Source organism: Cylas formicarius, unplaced genomic scaffold (assembly GCF_029955315.1).
Source record: "Cylas formicarius isolate icCylForm1 unplaced genomic scaffold, icCylForm1.1 PGA_scaffold_6__28_contigs__length_40554024, whole genome shotgun sequence".
Taxonomy (NCBI): Eukaryota; Metazoa; Arthropoda; class Insecta; order Coleoptera; family Brentidae; genus Cylas; species Cylas formicarius.
In genome coordinates this window covers 23,975,889-23,996,108 of record NW_026844347.1, presented here as the reverse complement: position 1 = coordinate 23,996,108, position 20,220 = coordinate 23,975,889, and the positions used below count along the sequence as shown (strand labels likewise).

General features: G+C 34.0%; 1 protein-coding gene across 3 annotated transcripts in view; it reads right to left on the bottom strand.

Annotated features, from left to right (window-relative positions):
• Positions 1-11,977: 11,977 nt before the first annotated feature.
• Positions 11,978-20,220, bottom strand: part of LOC132703350 (telomerase-binding protein EST1A) — an 82,614-nt gene continuing 74,371 nt past the window's right edge. For all 3 annotated transcript variants that reach the window (XM_060672544.1, XM_060672543.1, XM_060672545.1), the window contains 3 exons: positions 16,223-16,540; positions 14,589-14,794; positions 11,978-12,968 (listed from right to left, as the gene is read on the bottom strand). In XM_060672544.1, the coding sequence (XP_060528527.1) occupies positions 14,664-14,794; positions 16,223-16,540 (449 nt within the window). In that variant the 3' untranslated portion in view covers positions 11,978-12,968; positions 14,589-14,663. The remainder of the gene's footprint in view (positions 12,969-14,588; positions 14,795-16,222; positions 16,541-20,220) is intronic.

Genomic DNA, 20,220 nt, shown 5'->3' with positions numbered 1-20,220 from the left:
CTTATTTGTAATGACAGGAATTAGCGAACAAATTAATATAATTTGTTATTCGAGTGATAAATGCTTATCGTGAGTACTACGAAAGAATAAATATGCAAAAGTCGCAGATTATCATTAGTTGACTGGTTTTCAATAATTATTATAAAATTCACTTAATAATAAAAACCTTAACAATACTTCTCACATTGACCAGCAAACATTCAAAAATAAAACGAAAAAAATAGAGTAGGCCGAACCTGTTTCTTGAAAGTTCTTTCAACTTAGTTAATATATATTTTCTTCTTTTTCCAATAGTATTTTTATTTATTGATGCGTTTACAATTACATATTGCCTAAAATATTTTAATGCGCACTACCAGTTCTATTCTACTAAAAAAAGAAAGATTATGTGCAAAAACGTTTTTAATTGCCTTCGAGCGCTTCTCGATAGGAGGCACACTCGAAATGACGCAGAATATTAAACGCTTCAATTACTTCGTAGTAGGCTCTGGCGACCCACGAGAAATTTCGAGGCCAATATGCTCACAGTAATCTTGAATCGTTGCAAAACTAATTAAACGAATTAAAATGACACAACTGTTGATATCGGGAAATATTCTGGATAGTTACAGGATGTTCTGGAATTCACATCATATAATTTAATGACCCCAATTGCAGTTAAAAAGCGCTATTTCTGCATAACCTTATCCGGACGAATATTGTCGCCGTCCATCTCTCTGTTGCGTGACACTTATCAGACCAAATACCAAATGATCGCACATTACTCATTTGCAATTACCAGCAGCAATGTTCTTATGTTTCTTTCTATCTCATTACATCGCATATCTTTGCTCCCTTCTCTTGTATATCCACAAGTGTTGTGTGAAAGTCCCTCATTGGAAGTCTAAATAATGCCTGAGGCTCATTGACTTACTAGTTTTAATTATCTGCCCCTGCCTGGTTAGGAAATAAATATAATTTTCCTCTTCTTTTGAGCTAAAGGTAGCTTCTTTTTACAAAACTTCTGGATTCCCCCTGCGTCGGTTTTTGCTGAGTCGAAATTACTGACGTTTCGCCAATCATCCTGTTGGCTTCTTTAGAGCTTGACTGTAACTGGCTCGTATTTTACTGTTTGTTTATAGATTACTATAGATTCTCGGATTTTTCGTTGGTAGAAGAGCTGATTACATGCAAGTATTTTAGTTTTATAGAATAAAATTTTATGTGCAGTTTCATGAGTGTGTTCGGCAACAGCTGATATTTGTCTTAGTCGTAAGGCTCTTTCGTGTTCTTTGAGAATAGTTGATATTTTTCGTCCGGTCTCTCCAATGTATTCTTTGCCGCATATGCATGGAATGCTGTAAACTCCTGGCATCTCAAATTTTGTCTCTGACGGACCGAAGATGTTGAGAAATTTTTGGATAAGTGGTAAATCTGGTTTTGACGTTATACTTCTTTAGAACTTTTGATATGTGGTAAGCGATGTTTTGAATGAATGGAAGGACCACAGTGGCAAGTGTGGGATTGCTTTCGGCCTCATTGCTTTTTTGAAGTTGTGGTGAAATATATTTAGTGATGGAACGCTTAATATCTTTAATATAGAAATTGTTAGAGAGAAGAGCAGAGGTAAAGTGTTTTAATTCTGTTTTCAGCGACTTGGGCTGAGATCCAATTGAACCCACAATTAAAACATCTGTAGTCCTTGCTTACATTCAAACCATCACTGACCACATATCAAAAGTTCTAAAGAAGCATAAGGTCAAAACCAGATTTACCACTTGTCCAAAAATGTCTCAACATCTTCGGCCCGTCAAAGACAAAATTCCATTTGAGATGCCAGGAGTTTACAGCATTCCATGCATATGCGGCAAAGAATACATTGGACAGACCGGACGAAAAATATCAACTAGGCTCATAGAACTCGAAAGAGCCTTACGACTAAGACAAATAAACTGACCAGCTGTTGCCGAACACACTCATGAAACCGGACATAAAATTTTATTCGATAAAACTAAACTTCTTGCATGTAATCTGCTCTTCTACCAATGAAAAATCCGAGAGTCTATAGAAATCGATAAGCAACCTAACAATCTTAACCGTGACTCAGGTCACCAATTTGGGAATCAGTCATCCGATACGGTGTTTATACCCCTCATTAGCGCCCCCCTCTAACAATATATAAGCAGGTACAGAGTAAAATACGAGCCAGTTTTACTCGAGCTCTGAAGAAGCCAACAGCATGATTGGTGAAAAGTCAGAAATTTCGACTCAGCAAAAATCGACGCAGGAGGAATCCAGAAGTTTTGTAAAAAGTATTACAGTAGCCTGTGGAAGTTTCTTTGAAAAATTAAAGGTAGCTTTTTAGGTAATGGATGTTAATGGAATGTTAGTTATAATTTCGAAATGAATAGCAAATACTGAAACAGTGTGTTGTAACCGAAAGAGAAGGTTTATGATTCGAACGAACTGAAATAAATGCGAAATGCGTCGTGGCAAACCTAACCTCAGCCATAATTAACAAATAATTGAACCTAATGTACTCGATAACTAGCTGTAGCCATTATATAGTTACTATTCACTCATGAATTTCATAACACGTATAAGTCCGACTATCTAAAAACTAATTAATGATTTGAATAAAGCAATAAATTGTGGACACTATATCTATAGCTTGGATAATAAGTAAAATTTAATAAACTTCGTGTAGAGAGAGCTCGGGGCCGAATAGGCAATAACATTGTTGAAAATATTGAAAACCATAAAGCGAAGAGAGGTCAAATATATCAGACATACCGTCGCCTTGCATACGTAAGGGTGTATCTTAATTTTATTTATTTAAGTTAAATTTTGCATCTTATAAAAATATCCACTTAAAAAATTTAGTGCTAAGAATTTGTCTTCGTTTTCTCACTCACAAAAACTGTTCTCTAGTTGTTTTAAATTTAAAACGGTTGTAATGTGGAATTGGAAAATTTGAGATACACCTCCTTTTCTGCAACAAAATTATCGGAAAGCAGGTTCCAGGTAGATAAACAGCAACATAGATGAATGAATAATTTGCAGCACATCCGAGCAGCTGTCAACAAAATCATAATAATCAATACTGATTAAAAGACTATGACCGGGGAGGTAGATCTCAGGTGCCTTGAAGAAAACTTACCCATAAACACATAAAGGGCTACCACGTCCGAGTACGACTTAAGCGCCAGTGATGTCAATTGAGAAGCCAAAGGAAGGCATTTAGGGTCCACACGCCAAGGACGATCCATTGGAAGATTGAACCAACTCCGAGAATTTTTTGTAGAAGAACATTTATATTATGGTACCGGGCGAAGAAGAATGTCGTGCAACTCCAAACTTTAATTCCGGCCTTGAATGTCGACGACGGTTCACCTATCGAAGGTACCAAATCGCTGGCCTTTTTCGATTGACGATTCCGAGTGCGATGTTCTCCTAACTTTGCGCTCGCGTGAGAACGAGAGAACCTCGTCCCGTCCCAGGGAGCGCGGAACTTGGAACGGCGCGCATAAACTTTTGAATATGCAAAAGCCGTCGATGATGCACTTGTTGCCGTCGACAACGGATCGACTGCCACTTGCCGGCTGGTGGTGCCACGCCTTCCTTTGTCGCAGTTACGGCTCCGCTTGACGCTAGACGTAGTAAATTCGACTAGCTGTCAAAATATCCCATTTAATAATACCGCGATCTGCGAGTGCAACGACGTCGTATATATGGACCTGCCGTATCAGACCACTATCGGAGCCGATAAAACTTTGTCCGTATCATGGTCGTTCACATAACACATTGGTGGTATTGGATGGTGAAAATATCAATTCGTTTTATTAGTCGAAAATACAGATTATTTTACGCGTGCTGTTTATCAACTACGTTGTGTTAAGTCTTTACAATTAAATTAGATCAAAAAATGTTCAGATTTTCACAGTTATTTATTACTTTATGACGGCTGTTTCGACAACACCTCACCTTTATCAAATACAAAACATTTCATTTTATTAATCTCCATATCTTCCAACAAATTTGATTTTTTGCTTTTTGTTTCACTATGTAAAATATCAAAATTATCGTGAATTTCTGAATTTAAATGAATGGCATAGTTAGAATTCCAACTTTTATTTTTATACGGTCTTTTATGTTCGTTAATGCGTTTCTTAACTGTTCTACCTATCTGTCTGATATAAATTTTGGAATATGATCCACATTTCAACTTGTAGACTCCGGACTTTTGAGTTTTTCGTGATTTAGTTTTATTGTTTTTAATAATTTTCCAAATTTAGATAGATGTTTCGAAATTTTCTTGCTAGATTCTCCTATGCATTTTATTGTTTTTTAAATTTTGGGTTTGGTATTTAATATGGGATAGACAGTATCTGTCACATCTTTCAATTTCATCATTGCAATTAGATTTACAATTCATAAGTCATAATTTTTCTGGATAATTAAGAAAATAACCGTAGCATTTGATTACAACGTGGCTCCTACTTGGTGGTATTGGTGAATCCGGTATTTTTTACATTTTTGGATTCCGCAAACTATTTGACAAATTATGGGCAGTTTTCTTCTGTCTTTAAATTCAATTTAATTTTGACCTTAGTATATAGGCAGCTGGGATCAACCAACGATGGCTTAAAAAAATGTTAGTGTATTTTTTTAGAAGTTATTTCAACTAAGGCAACTAAAGCGACTTTCTTATAGAAAATTTTATGTCCCTGTAATAGATATTTACGGAGTCAAAGCATTCTAAATAAAAATGTTAAAAACAAATAAGAAAACAACTTGTGTGCCATTGAATACTCAAATTTACTTTCATCTCCGGTGAAACTGGAATTGAATTTATTCACTGCATATTCTTAAAACATTAACAAAGTACTGTCGAAAACCAGACCTTTTTATCTTTACCTCTGTACTTAAGTTGCGAACCGTTTGTTTTGTATGAAGTTGAAATTCAATTCGTAGTTATTGAACGGATTAAAAAAGTTAAGACAAAATCTGGAACTGCTACAATTGTAAAGGTTCGATGTCCTTGTTCTCTCTCCCTGGTTATGAACCAAAATTGAAATAAAGAAAGCATGCACTGAAAGTAATTTAAACACTTATTAGTTAATATTAAAGCCGCTTCAAAATATTCGACAGTGATTAAGTGCGGTAGTAATACATCAACTGGTGCCAATGAACTCGAACTTTTGATTTGATTGTGGCGATTGAATAGATGAAACGAACTTGTTAACTGCATAGATCTTGGCTAGTGATGATTTTGGTTACTTAAGTATTGTACGACGCAGCAACGGATGTTTAGGATCAATGACCACCCTTCCGTTATGACCATGGTTTGTTTATTGTATTGGTATCACTAACTGAATATCACTAAGCAAAAGAATCGCATAGATCATATATATGAAAATGAACGAAAATCTACAAAACACATTCTTATTCAAAAAAATGCCGGTGCAACTCTTGTTCAAATGAAGATTCTCAAAACTGTAAAAAGAAAAACAATGTAGCATTTCGAAATGACTATAATATTTAGCTTAATGAAGGAGCGATTGAAGAAATATTCATATTTTTTTCTACAACTATCAACTATCATATGATGATCAGAACACATGAAACAATTACACAAAATAAACAAAAAATCTGCAGCAAATATTAGCAAATAAAATCGTGACTAAAGTACCCGAAAGTATCTCGTGACCAAAGATCACGTTTCAAAGTGACATTTTGGGCATGCTTACCCAGTTAATAATAGTAAGGAGTAGAAAAAATTATTACAAGTTTATTTTTTCTTATCGAAAGTTGTTGAGAATTAAAAAAAAATGTTCATTATCATTTATTACTTTATCACATTTTTGAAAAAATGTTTTAATAAGTGTTCAAAGGACAACTAGTTTTAACCGACGTGACACTACACTACATAAGCTTTAAATTAGAAAACTCTATATTACGGATTACTACGAGTCCTCCAAGGAGTGTTTATATAACATGACATCTTTTTGGTATTTTAATGTAACGTTGCCAACTTTTAACTTTTATAACTATTTAAAGAACATATTTTCCCATGATCTGCTTAGAAGAATCGTAATATGCAAAAATGTATATTTGCTTCATAAAAATACATATTTTTGTATTTATATGAAGCAATTGAAAATATTTTTGAAAAAATTATATTTTTATTTTATGCAATGTCTGCTGTATGCAAACAGTAATAAGAGATATAGTACTTTGCCATAGTATTTTGTTTGCTCTTGTGACCACTCCTTAACCCATCACTTGTATAATTTTTCGCCCTGCAATTATTTCTAATAGACGACTGGGTTTATGTATATGTTGCAGTCAAAGCATTCATTTAGTAAATGTATACATTTACTAGCCAATGCTAAACTTCGTAGTTAAAGTATTCATTTTAACCGGAATGAATATATGTATGCATTCACGGACTGCTCCTAGTCAAAGTGGGAAGTGGGTTAAATTTACCGGGAAACCTAAAACCTAACCTCTTTATTCGTGCTGCACCGTTTGCCGTTTGTTGTTTTTCCGTTTGAGATTCTTGGTAGTGAATTTTTTTAATTGTATGTGTCCAGAGTAATTAATAATTATTAATTATTTTTTTAGTCATAAATATAAAATGGATAAAGAAGCGATGAAAGTTAAATTCTACGAATATATTAACAATACTCCACAAAAAGCTAACGGCTTTCGTATGACTGCGGAAAGATATACAAAATTAATAAACGATGTTAAATCCGCTAAATCTGCTCAGAAAAAAGAAAATCATCACTTCTGGTTACTAAAACATTATGATATAGTGTATGTATGTAATGTGGATAAACTAATTGCACCAATAGCAAATGAATAAGTGCTGTATTATGTTACAGTTGAAGAATTGTTTGAAGTTTTATATGAAACTCATTTATCAATTGGACATGGTGGACGAGACAGAATGAAAAAGGAACTTAACCTTCGTTTTAAAAATATAACAGCACAAGATATTCAAACATTTTTAAATAATTGTAAAGTGTGCCTTAAAAAAAGGGCGAATGAAAAGAAAGGCTTGGTGGTGGTGGTGTTTTCTCATTTTAATTTAAGATGTCAAGTAGATTTAATTGACTTCCAATCACAGCCAGATAAATTTAAATTTATATTGATATAGCAGGACCACTTAACAAAGTTTGTTATTCTTAGAGCTCTTAAGAATAAGACAGCTACTGAAGTTGCTGATCAACTCCTTCGATTTTTTTTACTATTTGGGGCACCATCTATTTTGCAATCGGACAATGGCCGAAAATTTGTTAACCATTGCTGATTTGAAAGGTTTATGGCCTGAATTAAAAATTGTTCATGGAATTTTTATGTTATAACTAGCTCTAGTGCAATAATCAATAATTAATTTAATTATTCGCTAAACTAAATTTTATTTTGAAATTCATCAATTAACGCTTTGACTGCAGTTGGTTAGTAACTGCACGCATTACCTAGTTAATGGATGCAGTTACTACTTAAAGTGTTCATTCCAATAAAATGGGAAGTGAATGTATGCATTGGGTAGTAAATGTTTACATTGACTAGAATGTACACTTTGACTGCAACATATACAATTGACAAACAGACCCCATACGATATTGTTACTAATCAGAAGATCCCCCATCAACAAACGAACATTCTAACCACAGCTCGCAATTTTTTTCTTAAGACTTCTTCTTCGAACTTCTCTTTTATCGGTGCGCTTTCGTTACATTGATGTGCGCGATAAATTACCGCTTTACCGTTATCTAGTGTAAAAATTTTAGTCGTTGTATTTGTTCATCCAGTATTTTAATAACCAATTAACGGCTTATCCAAGAGCGGTTAATGGGGTTTAGCTTCTCGTGTTGGCCATCTTTAATTGGTCGTCACCGCCGTTGTTGCATTTAATGAAGTATTCTCCGACGCTGAAAACTAAATTAAACCTAAAGAAAAATAATAGACCGAATCACTATACAGCGGAGACTCTATTATCCGAACGATGTTATTTTGGGAGTTCCCAAGTCCCGACTGTCTGCGAGCGTCGGTGATTTTGAGGTTCAAATTAAAGGTATATCATTTTTTTAGAGTAGATAGATGTTCTCAATTGCTAGTATTGCGCCATTAGTATTAGGGGATCCCCCATTGGGCGAAAAAATTTTTATTTAATTGTCTGTTTGAGCTAAGGCGTTCAGATTTATATCTTTTTAAACAGCCTATGAAACACATAAACTCATGAAAAATTGACGCGATGGGACTTCGGCGTCTACGTTTTATTTTTAGATTTTCGACTGTTTATAAATGTTTATAAGTGTCCGAAATTTGCAACTACCGACTTGAAATTTGTCAAACGTATGGAGCTTGCCTCCTTAACGAAGTCTATTGAAACTGGGGGGGGCTGGGGGGTCGGGAAGTATTTTTAAAAAATTAAAAATTCCATTTGCAACGTTTCGAGAAAAAATAGTTTCTCAAAAAAACGGTACATACGATCGAAAAAATTCTTGAACTAAAAATCTCGCGAGATCCAGACCAAAAGCTTTTATTCCTGATGATTCTTTAAAAATCTACAGGATGCGTCCGTAATTTGTAAAAAACTGAAAACTAGAAGGCTGATTTGTCATATCCACACCTAAACACCAGAAGTTAAGCACATTCAAATTTCAGGTATTTTTTTAATTTGGATTTTTTTTTTGCTTTATTTTGGCTCAGAAAAAAAATTCTCGAAAACTATTTAGCCGATCGGCAAAATTATTGAGCCAGGATACTCGAGATATCCAGGAGTATAACTTTTATTTCAGGCGTTTATTCCATTATATCGAGAAATATCTGAAAACCCTTACAATTGTTCTTTCCCATAGTAAATTTTTAGCCGTAAATCAAAATTAGTAAAAAATGTGGCAAATGGTTTAAATAGTGTTATAGGCCACATCGAGAGCTACAATTTTAGTAGTTACGGTTTTCGTCTGTCACATACGCTGTTCGAGATATTTGGAAAAATCCAAATGAAAATCATCGTTTCTCGCACTCGCTCTAGATTCGATAATTTACTAATACGACGTAATGCACGGTTTCAGAAAGCAAGTATGTTCTCGAAAACAATTTACTCTATTGGAAAAATTCATATACCAGGAACGTGGGAGATCCAGGGCTATAACTTCTATTTCGAACATTGAATCATATACAGAGTGTACCGTTTATGGATAAAAACGTCAAAAAGTTACTAGAAATTTCCGTTTTTGAGTGCAAATTACTAGCGATAAATAAAAAAAGATGTGATAATAATTTGATTTGAACAGTATCGAGACGTGCATAGTCATTTTGGTAATTAACTAATTTACTGCACACTTCAGTTAGAAAATCCCCAATACCACCAAAGTTCCTTAAGTATAGGGACCTAAAGCAGATGACCGAGAACGCTCGATGTAGACTGGGTTTTTCATGACACTGATATTGAGGTAAAAGTGACGAGGGTAACGGAGAAAATGTTATTGTTCTATTACTTTTATTTTCATTTTTGCGTATTTAAACAATATTACTTTTTTCCCACGTGTATTGTTATTGTTAGCTCATTTACTTATTTATTTATCTTTGTTGTATATTGCCTTGATGCAAGTTGTTTTACGGAATGTTTTTTACACAGTCGGTTAAGTCAACAACTGCCCTTTGCCGAGTGAAAATAAAGGCGTTTTCATTTATTTATTTTATTTTTATGTTATCGGTTTATTCCAATAATTCTTATAAATTTGGACTGTATATTTAACTTAGCAACATTATTTTTCAACAATATCTGGTAAGATATTTTTGTTCATCAATATCGCTGGTAGTTCAACATGTAAAGATTAGTTTCTTAACAACTAAGCATAAACACTAGACAGACTAGACAACACAAAAAACAAATTAAAAAGCAGAATGATGTTTTAAGTTGCCTAAAATTCCTTAAAGTTCTTATGTTACTTACGTAGCTTTGGTCGTTAAATGCATCTTAAACGGATTTTCGCAAAAGGTTGCATTATGTATTCGTCTTAGGTCTAACAAACGATATTTCCAATATTTTCCAATAAGCCTTAATCAACAAATAAATCAACCGACACTAAACCCTGAAACAGTTTGGGAAAATTTTTAATTCGTACATAATCCATATATGATTTGCATTATTAGGCCGTTAAAATTCCTTGACTTAACTTCGTATGTTATAAACGGCCACCATTTGTCAAGAAGTTAATTGCCGCATTTAAATATTTTGAACTCGGTACTCGAGCTTAGCGTTCTCACTCTTTATAATTTAAATTGGTCAGTTACTAGTAAGTACGTTTCAGAATCGCTTTACAAAAATTAATGAACTTTATAAACACGCCCAACTTTTACTTGAATAATATATAATGGGTGTTTTATTTCGATGTATAGAACTTTAAGTTGGCATTACTGCTCACGATGGCGACCGATTTAACAGCTGTCAAATGATTTATTCTCAGTTTGGTTTGGCAATTCATCATGAATAGACTCACGCCTTACTCAACGCTTGCAAATAGTGCAATTTTATTTCGAAAATAATGGTTCTGTGCGGAATACGTATCGCGCACTACGTCCATTTTATCGTCGACAAAATCGTCCATCAGAGCAATTAATTCGATTAACCATGGAACGTTTTCGCACCACGTTTGCTCTTATTGATAACTCGCATCCCCAGAGACAGAAGAAGTTGTTGCTGCTGTAGAGCGTAGCATTGAGGAAGACCCGAATGAGTCCATCCGCCATCGAGCGCAGGAATTGGATCTGTGTCCATCACTTTATGTAAGATTTTGCGGAAGCATCTTGGTTTACGTGCTTACAAAATCCAACTCGTGCAAGAATTGAAGCCAAACGATCATCAAGTAAGGCGTAGATTCGTCGAATGGGCCCAAAACGAGATTGCCGTTCTTCCCGATTTTCATAAGCGAATTTTGTTTAGCGATGAAGCGCACTTCTGGTTGAATGGCTACGTCAACAAACAAAACTGCCGCATTTGGAGCGAAGCTAATCCTCAAGTGTATGTCGAAACACCGTTACATCCAGAAAAACTGACTGTTGGGTGCGCTTTATGGGCTGGTGGAATCATTGGTCCGTACTTCTTCAAAAACGATGATGACCAGAACGTTACAGTCAATGGTGATCGATATAGAGCTATGATTACTAACTCTTTTATTCCTGACTTGAATAACTATGATGTCCTGGAGATGTGGTTTGAACAAGACGGCGCAACATGTTACACAGCTCGTGTCACAATAGATTTATTGAAAGACGCGTTTGGTGACCGCCTAATTTCACGTTTTGGACTTGTGAATTGGCCTCCAAGATATTGTGGGGCTATGTAAAGTCATTGGTCTATGCGGATAAGCCACAAACGCTTGACCATTTGAAAGACAACATTCGCCGTGTTATTGCCGATATACGGCCACAAATGTTGGAAAGTCATCGAAAATTGGACGTCCGGGTTGAACTACATCCGCGCCAGCCGTGGCGGTCATATGCCAGAAATCATATTTAAAATGTAATGCTGCAAGATTATCTTTCGGATAAATAAAATTCATGTCAATCGAATAATCCATCGTTGTTTTATTGCAACTTAAAGTTCTATACATCGAAAAAAAAAACACCCCTTACTTACCTACATTTAAAATTTAAAAGTTCAGCTAGAGGTTTGAAAAAAAAAAGATTTGTTGGAAACATCATATACTTAACTTTTTTTTAATTTTAATTTTTTCCGCTTTTAGTAGTAATTTCCTTCTAAAGTGTGGCCCAGTGCAACACAATTTTCTGAGACAGTTTACGTCATGCACCTGATAAAAATATTTATATTCACTTTAAAATTAGTGACTTGGACGTAGTGAAAAAATTTTTTTCGAAGGCAATACATTTTTGTTTTTTCAAATCACAATTCTTTCAATATGTACATAAAGAACTCGGTATCCGAAGGGAATAAGAAAGAAAAAAAATATCTGTGTAACATCTCTTTATTCGTTAAGACTTCCTGAGCAAAAAGGTTGCACTTGAATCATAGTCTAATCCTAATAAATTCTAAGTGGAATCAAACTAAATAACTATTTTATATAAAACAAATCCTTTGTCGAAAAACTGATGGATCTACACTTAAAAAAAAGGCGCCATAAAATAAGTACATTTGTAAACCTAATAAAACGCTAAAAAATAAAACTTATCGATAGTAGGAAAATGGCGAAACAATGTGGGAGCCAAGGGGAAATTTTTTGATATTTTAACCGTTACGGGCCAACCCACGACCCTCGGCTCAACTACTGCGTGGTGTATAATAAGATAAAATTGCGACATATTATTAAAATGGCACGGCACGGCACTGGTGGTGAACGTAAAGTCTCAAAAATAACAATTCTGGTTAATCGTTATCGCGATGTGTTTTATTTTGTGTATAAAACAGTCACATAACAGCAAATTTAGTTCCGAATACTATTTATCGGTGAATTTAAGCACACTCATTTAACTTGTAAACATTCCTTGATGAACGAGTGAATCTGACACGTGACTTTTTTTCAAAATATTACAAAAACTTCGACAAATGACGGTTAGTAAACGTATTAGCTACCCTACAATTTTCTAATTTTTTTTTCAAAACGTTTTCAGTCATGAATTACACGCCTAAATAGTCAAGTTAAAAATAAGAACACAGTAATAATTATATTAATTGATCCGAGTTAATTTTTAAAACTTTACGCATCGCTTTATAACACACAATATTATTATTTTTGTACAATTCTTAAATAAACGAATAAACTACTAAACGGGTTTCAAGGAATGGCAATCACAACCCGAAATGTAAAATTAATAAAAATATATAATTAAAAAATGTGATAAATTGCAAATAAAGCGGACCGTCAATGGTTGACGACGCTGCTTGCCCAAGTATGAACCCATTTTGTAAACTCGTCGGTGTCGTTCTATATTCACAGTATTCAACTGAAACCCTGCGAAAATCGTTTGATTAATTTTCGACCTTAACTATGGACAACGTAACGGCACACATTTGAAAAGGTGTGAAACTGTTATGAAAAATTTTCTAGAAACGAAAGACCAATTCTAATTTTCGCTTGATGTCTTTTCACCCTAAATTAATTCAAACGTTTGTGTCCCATTTTTTGATGGCTTTACGGAGTAAAGCTAGCGAGTTAGGACTTTTGATCCAAGGCTGACTTTTTATGAAATAATAGATGCCACAACGAAATAATTTTCATAAATATATAAATAGGAGCTATTTCAAATACAAAACAGACATCTCAGAAAAATTTTTTATGAGTTGAAAAGATAGACTTTTTCACTTAAATTACATACAACTGCCAAAATGTGTGCAATATTAAATGGACATTCACATACATCCCTATTAGGTCCAACTTTTCATAACTGTTATATTTTGGCTTAATATGGCTATTGCAGAAAGAAGAGAAGGAAAGACCGAAGAAATTAAAATTATAATTACGAAATGTCACAACTGAAGTATTTAGGAAAATAGTTGTTATCTGGCACATATATCGATAGTAAATTTATAACATATATATCAAAATTTAAGATTCGGAAAGAAACCGACTACGCTGAATTCTACGTATTTCTGTTCCGAACAGTTTTAGTTAGTTTGTTCCATAATTTAAAGCAAAACCGAGGGTGTCCAAAAATGCAAATGCAAAAAAAATACCGTGTATCTAAAAGTTCAAAATTGCTATGACATTTTTGTTTGTGTCTCCTTTCATTTAAAAAAAAAACAACCTTGGATCAGGAAAGCAACAGCACGTGAGCTTTATAAATAAGGGAGGTACACCGAAAAACCAATCAAAATGGAGCAAACTGCGAGCTCAACAAAATATTCAGCTAAGATTTTTATATACTACTAATCTAAAAAAAATAGTAGTGAGAAACGTGTTTCTGAGCAAGTTATTTAACTGCAATGTAGGTTTGTTAATTCAAAGTTATATTCACGAATCGGGCCTTAATAATCGGCGTTAACGTATATATTACCGTTATATTTAGTTTGTCAGATTTGGTATCGATAGTTGGTATAAAAATGACCATATTTTTCGTATATTTATACATTTACAGATTAAATAAAATTCTTCGATCAATGTAAATAAATTACTAGGCGGTATTTTACTAGGCAATATTTAATTTATGGGCCGATTTTTAATCCAATCGCACTTAAGAAGCTCTTCGTATCGCGTAATACCTCTACTTAATTTTCTTGCATTATCTGAGTGGTTTAGATTAGTTTTCGTCTGATAATGGCAGCCTAGATTCGATATTAAAAGTGGCTGTAAAAAAGTACGTCGAAAATAAACAAATGACAAATGTACTTAGCGTGAGTACCGCAAAAGTGAAGAATATCCGAAAACTCTTCTTTCTTAATACCATTTATCTATACCAAGTCTCGTTTAGATACACCAAATACACTAAAATTATGGTGATAATGATAATTGCTTAATTCTTGGTATTTATTACCGTATTGATTTGATTTGAGAATTTGAGAATGATTTACAGCCGCTAAGCGCCATTTGGAAAACTACTTCTGTACCAACATAAAAGCGTGTATGAAGACTTACCCAGTTCCAAGCTTCCCGATAGTTTTCTTCAAAAGAGACAGATCGCTGAACAAACTAGGTCTGATATCGTTAGGTTCATCCCAGGCCCGCCCACTGCATAAAATCAGGCAATTCCCTAACCGGTACGTCACGGGCGTACGCTTTCACGCGCAGGTTACGGTCCTCCGTCAGCAGCACTACTTCTCTGACAATGTGTCTGGGTTCGCCTAGAGTATTGACAAAAAAAAATAGGAACAATTTCATCAAATAGGTAGTGTTCAGCAATTTGAAACATTAAGATTGTCGGACTTTTCCAATTAATCTCACAAACACTTTAACTAATAATTAAATGTATTATTAATAAATTAAAAAAACTGACTCTTCCAAGTCTCTGAGAACTCTGCATCACGGTTAGTGTCCCGTTGAAAAATCTGCTGGACTAATAAAGTGAACTTTTCCAAATATATACAGTATACAGGCTCTAATAGGTAATAATGTACATTTTAGAAATATACCGATGGCAAGTAGAAAAAAGTCACAAACTTAACTAACCCACAACTGCAAATTAAAAGTAATCTCTACCTAGGTAACTTCAAACTGAACGTTCCGAATTCTGTAAATGACCTGGGTATTACATTGGATTCTCATGGGTTTAATAATAAAAAAATCTTTAACACGTTTTTGGTCCTGTCAAACCTGTGTTGGAATATACTACGTCAGTCTGGACTCCAATGTATTTTAACGTACAACGAAAACTTGTAAATGCTATAAATTATAGAATTAATAGACAGAGACATTTTTTTAGTTATGGTGAAAATCATAATTTCTATTGTACGCAGTCTTTGGAAACAAATTTTGATCTATAAAGTTGGAAACAATTTGATCGAATATCCTTTCGTGTTGGAAGAAACATACTGTAATAGTAATCCCTACATTCTTCGAAACAGACAAACGTTCGCTATATCTAGATATCATTCAGACTACTCTTCTAATTCTCCAATTATCAGATGTACCCGTACTTATGACAAGATAGAGAACGCGTTTCCGGACCTTGAAGCATTTGCTCTGAACTTTGAAGTCTTTAAAAGCTGTAATTAGTTCCTAATTAGATTTGGCTGACAAAGTATCTTTTTTTGTGACATTTTGTGCTTTCCTTTTATTGGACAGCTGCGTCTGTCTGTAGGAAGGACTTATTTATAAATAAATAACCAAATAAAGTTATAAACATATGACACAGCAACGTTATGATGTGCTCGGCAACAGTAACTTAAATGGAAGTGAGCATAAAAGTTAAGCAAGACTGTTTCTGATCATCTCTTTCAGATGATCAAATCTCGCATCAATGACAGAAAATCAGCAGTAGATAAACTAGATGTGACAATGGGGTCAAAACGAGAAACGACAAAAAGACACAGTCGTTGGTCTAGAAAAACAACATAGACGAAAGTGCAGAAGACAACTCAAATCGCAAACAAAAAGTAACATGGAAAAGAGAGGATTAGAGGACGAAGATTGGCAAAAAGGGGCATAGAGAAGAAGGTGCGAGAAATGGCATCGATTAGAGCCAATTCCATATTTGGAAAGGCTCCTTTAGTCAGTTCTCCAGAATATTTTATTGGACACTCGGCATGAATCGCTATCTATATAAGCATTACCATTGGCTAGTTCATCTTCTCCCTCTTGGTGGTGATGCCCCTTGCACAACCCCAAACACGTGGTCAATATTTTGTCGTCATTAGTTAAGGATCCGTCCAAGGAGGTGTCGTCTTCGGCGGAAAATGTTGTAGATGGCAGAACGGTGCCGCGCGTCGTGACGCACTTAACTGACGCGTGGCGCTTTTTGAAAAATTCTAAGGCGGCACGGGCCGACTGGGCGACCCGGCGAACGTGTTCGGGGTTGAGGGCGACTCTGAAGTTTACATGACTCGGTGCCGCTACTCCGCCTTTGCTTAGACCTTCCAACTCGCTGAGAACTGCAATCGAAAGAGAAATAAATTATAAGGATACTAGGATCTATTGCTCTAACAAGGGTCTTTACTTTTCTAAACAGACCTATAACAATAAGTACTGCTTAAGTATACAGTATATATTAAGGAGGGTCAAAAAAATTTTTTTGTAGATCTGACGCACAATAACTAGTTGCTAGTTACCTCCAGAAAGTACTTACCACGTATGAGGTCTTAATATGAATGGGCAGATTATCTTAAATTATATTAAATAGGAAATTGAACGCTCTACAAAAATGGTCTCTTATGCTTTTTTGATAAATCGAACGATTTCAAAGATGGTCGAGGTCAAAGATTGACGAATTTCAAGAAAAATAACATTTTGTTCTAACATTTCACGAAAATTATTGAAAAATAATTATCGTGAAATGTTTTCCATTTTTATTATAGGAAATTTAATTAACATTTCGCACCAAAAATTTGGATATATAAAAAAATAATAAAAAAACAAAAAAAATAAAAACAAGAGAAAAACACTACTCACTTATTATAAAATGTATATGACAAGACAAGTAAAACAGTTCTGTAAGTTTTCCTGCACACAACTTAACAAACTACCACTAAAATTCTAACAAATACAATTTACCTAAATGCGTGAATGCCATTTTCTAATAGTTATCATTTTAAATATAAGTCCACATTTAACATAGTTACGTAAATTATTTATTTTTTGAAGCATCAAATGTGATTTTCATTTTGTCCAACCTGTTAAAATATTGCATAGTAACTTTGCAAACACTAGAATTAAAAATATACAACGTGCTCCATAAAAAAACAAAGGTTTTATGATGTATTGAGAAATAATTTTTACGCACTTAATTTGGTACATCTGTATTAAAAGTGTCCAACTTAAATCAGAAAAATTCGATATAATTATTTATATCCAGGATATCCAGGTAGTCATTACATAGGTCATTATATCATGCATAAATATTTTTTAGTCATAATAAAACGTAATACAACCAACAGGCAACAGCAAAACGCACTCTCCGCTAGCGTTGTGGAATTGACCGGTCAATTTTTTTTGTGTCAATTGACCAGTAATTTACATTTATCTATTTATACTTATTTATACTGTGCATTACGTCGACGTCGCGTCGTTCTCAGAACTAAATGGAATGAATATTTTTATTGAGATTCCCCGAATCACGAAGTATCGTATTTGAGGGTTAAGGGGGTTATAGGTAAATTTTACATCACTAACGCATTTATTATAAAATAAATATTATGATTACACAACGATAGATAATACTCTACAGTTGCAAGATATTATTTAAAACATTTTGATCGAATTTGACTAGTTAATTAGGAAGTGGTCAATTGACCAGCCCCAAAACTACTTTCGACAACCTCCCTATTAGTGCTATCAGCTAATTAGAGTAATTTTAGCTTGATGGATAAGAAATAATTACGGATCCTTTATTCAGGTACATAAGGCATAAAAAGTGAAATTTCAGTGTATTAGTGGAAAGTAAGACCCTGAACCGTAATTCGTATAAACGAAATTAATATGTAATGTAAATATTTCTAAAGTTACATTTTCGCAACAACAAGTCATAATTTGAAATCTACTTATTTGAATATCATGTCATTGAATGTTGGTCATCACTCTGACAGACGATCATTCGTCTTGCATATTTCAATCTGAATCATATATCGAACTGTAATGATACTGACAATGATACTTGTCATCTAAGGAGCTTACATTGAAACTCAGAAGGTTATATAACAATTACGATTATAAGTAATCTTTTAAATAGCAGATAATGATCACAGTTGCTGCCGATGTCACGATTTGTATTATTGTTTTTGTGTTGCTTCCATTATTAACATATAAAGCGCACTAAGCACAAATACAAACTGGCGTAGATTAAATACAAACACACCTTTACACTAGCCAAAAATAACATGAGAATACAGTATAACATATCGCCGTATCGATCGTATAGCAGCGGTATGACGTCGCGATCATTCCCGCGGTTTTAGTGTCGTTTAAAAAGAATAGCCGGCTGTAACAACTTGAATTATTTATTGCAGCTTAAATATTAAATTTAGAGTTTTTAAACAAATGCATTAAAGAAATTAAAAAAAAATGTTCAAGTTTTTTGCTTATCAATGACCACACCAAGTAGTTTAGCTGAACTGCCAGTCGTAATGGCTTAATGTTAATAATGGTTAAATGTTGAGTCAAGGTTCAGTTTTAAGGTGATATTTTCGAACCAATAAGTATTTTTATTTTTCTACCTGTTTGTGTTTTTTGAGGATAAATTTTAAAAGTAATATGCATTAGTACTTAGTGTTAATTTTTCGAAATCATTTCACGTAGAAATAAGTAATTTGCGAAATTTGGCAACATTGTTAATTTTCTGTTTTTAATATGACTTCTTAACAATGCTCTAAAACGGTTGTGAACAAGTGATAAGCAGCTAATTCCCAGTTGCAGATCTTAATAATTCAAACCTTATACACAGTTTTTAATTTCATTGGTCAGTTAAGCCAAAACGGTAAGTCAGAGACCCGTACTATGTTATATTATTGAAATTGCTATTAAAGTGGCTATCTGAAAATAAAATAATATACAGGTTGTCTCATTTAAGAAAACTGAGAAAAGTATCATTTTGCGAAACGTGGCGACATGAAAATATTTTAAATTTGATCATTGCCTAAATAAAAGCATTATTTTCGTAAAAATAACAGATGGGAAAAAGTTAATAAGCAAGCGAAACGGTGCATCACAGACCCATACTCATATATATAGTTGAGTTTCTCTTTGAAAGGACTATCCAAAAATGCAATAAAATGTAGGGTGTTCTATTTAAAAAAATGTAACTTTGTTTTACCACCCTGTACCTAAAAAAGTGACGATTAGGAAAATAAATAGCTTTCGAGATAAGGTATAGGCCCCTCTTAAACGGGCCACCCTGTTCAAATAAATAAATAAAATCTGAACATTAGACAATTCCCGAACTGAATTCTTCGCAGCGCAAAGATAAAACTTGGACTTGAAGCGGGCGCATGGCAGTTGGCTGCGTGCAAATAATGATTATGTAAATCGCGCATCGACTTTAATCACCGGTCTACGCATCCCCTGCGCCATTATTGTCATTGCCCGGCAATTGGACGTTTTGTGTTGCCGCCGTGCGAAATCGAGGCGGCAAAATTTATGATGATGATTTCCATCGCTGACGGCTGAAGAAAATTGTCTTCGCATCGGTCAAGCGGGTCAAACTTCTTTACAAATTACGATATATTATACGACCACAAATTTTACCTGTAATAACTCTTCTCAAAAAAAAAAAACGAATATCACTCCAAACAGATTCTCTATTTGCTCTTTTCAAATTTCAAAAGACGTTTGCTATCTAACTTCTTTAAATACTTAAAATGTATATCCAAAAATGTGTTCATCAAAGTGGCGAAAATAACATATTTCAAATTCGTAATTGAAAGATCTGTTCCTGAAAATATTTCAGGTGTTTTTTCATCAAGATAGTATTACAGTATATTTGACATCTGACGATGTGATGGCCATAAATCACTGATTCGACTGCCTCACGAAAAGCTACAGAGGGAACGTCTTCTTGAAATTGAAAGTAGAAACTATTGAGAGAATTTTAGTTTTGGTATTATTTTTGTAGTTGGTCCAG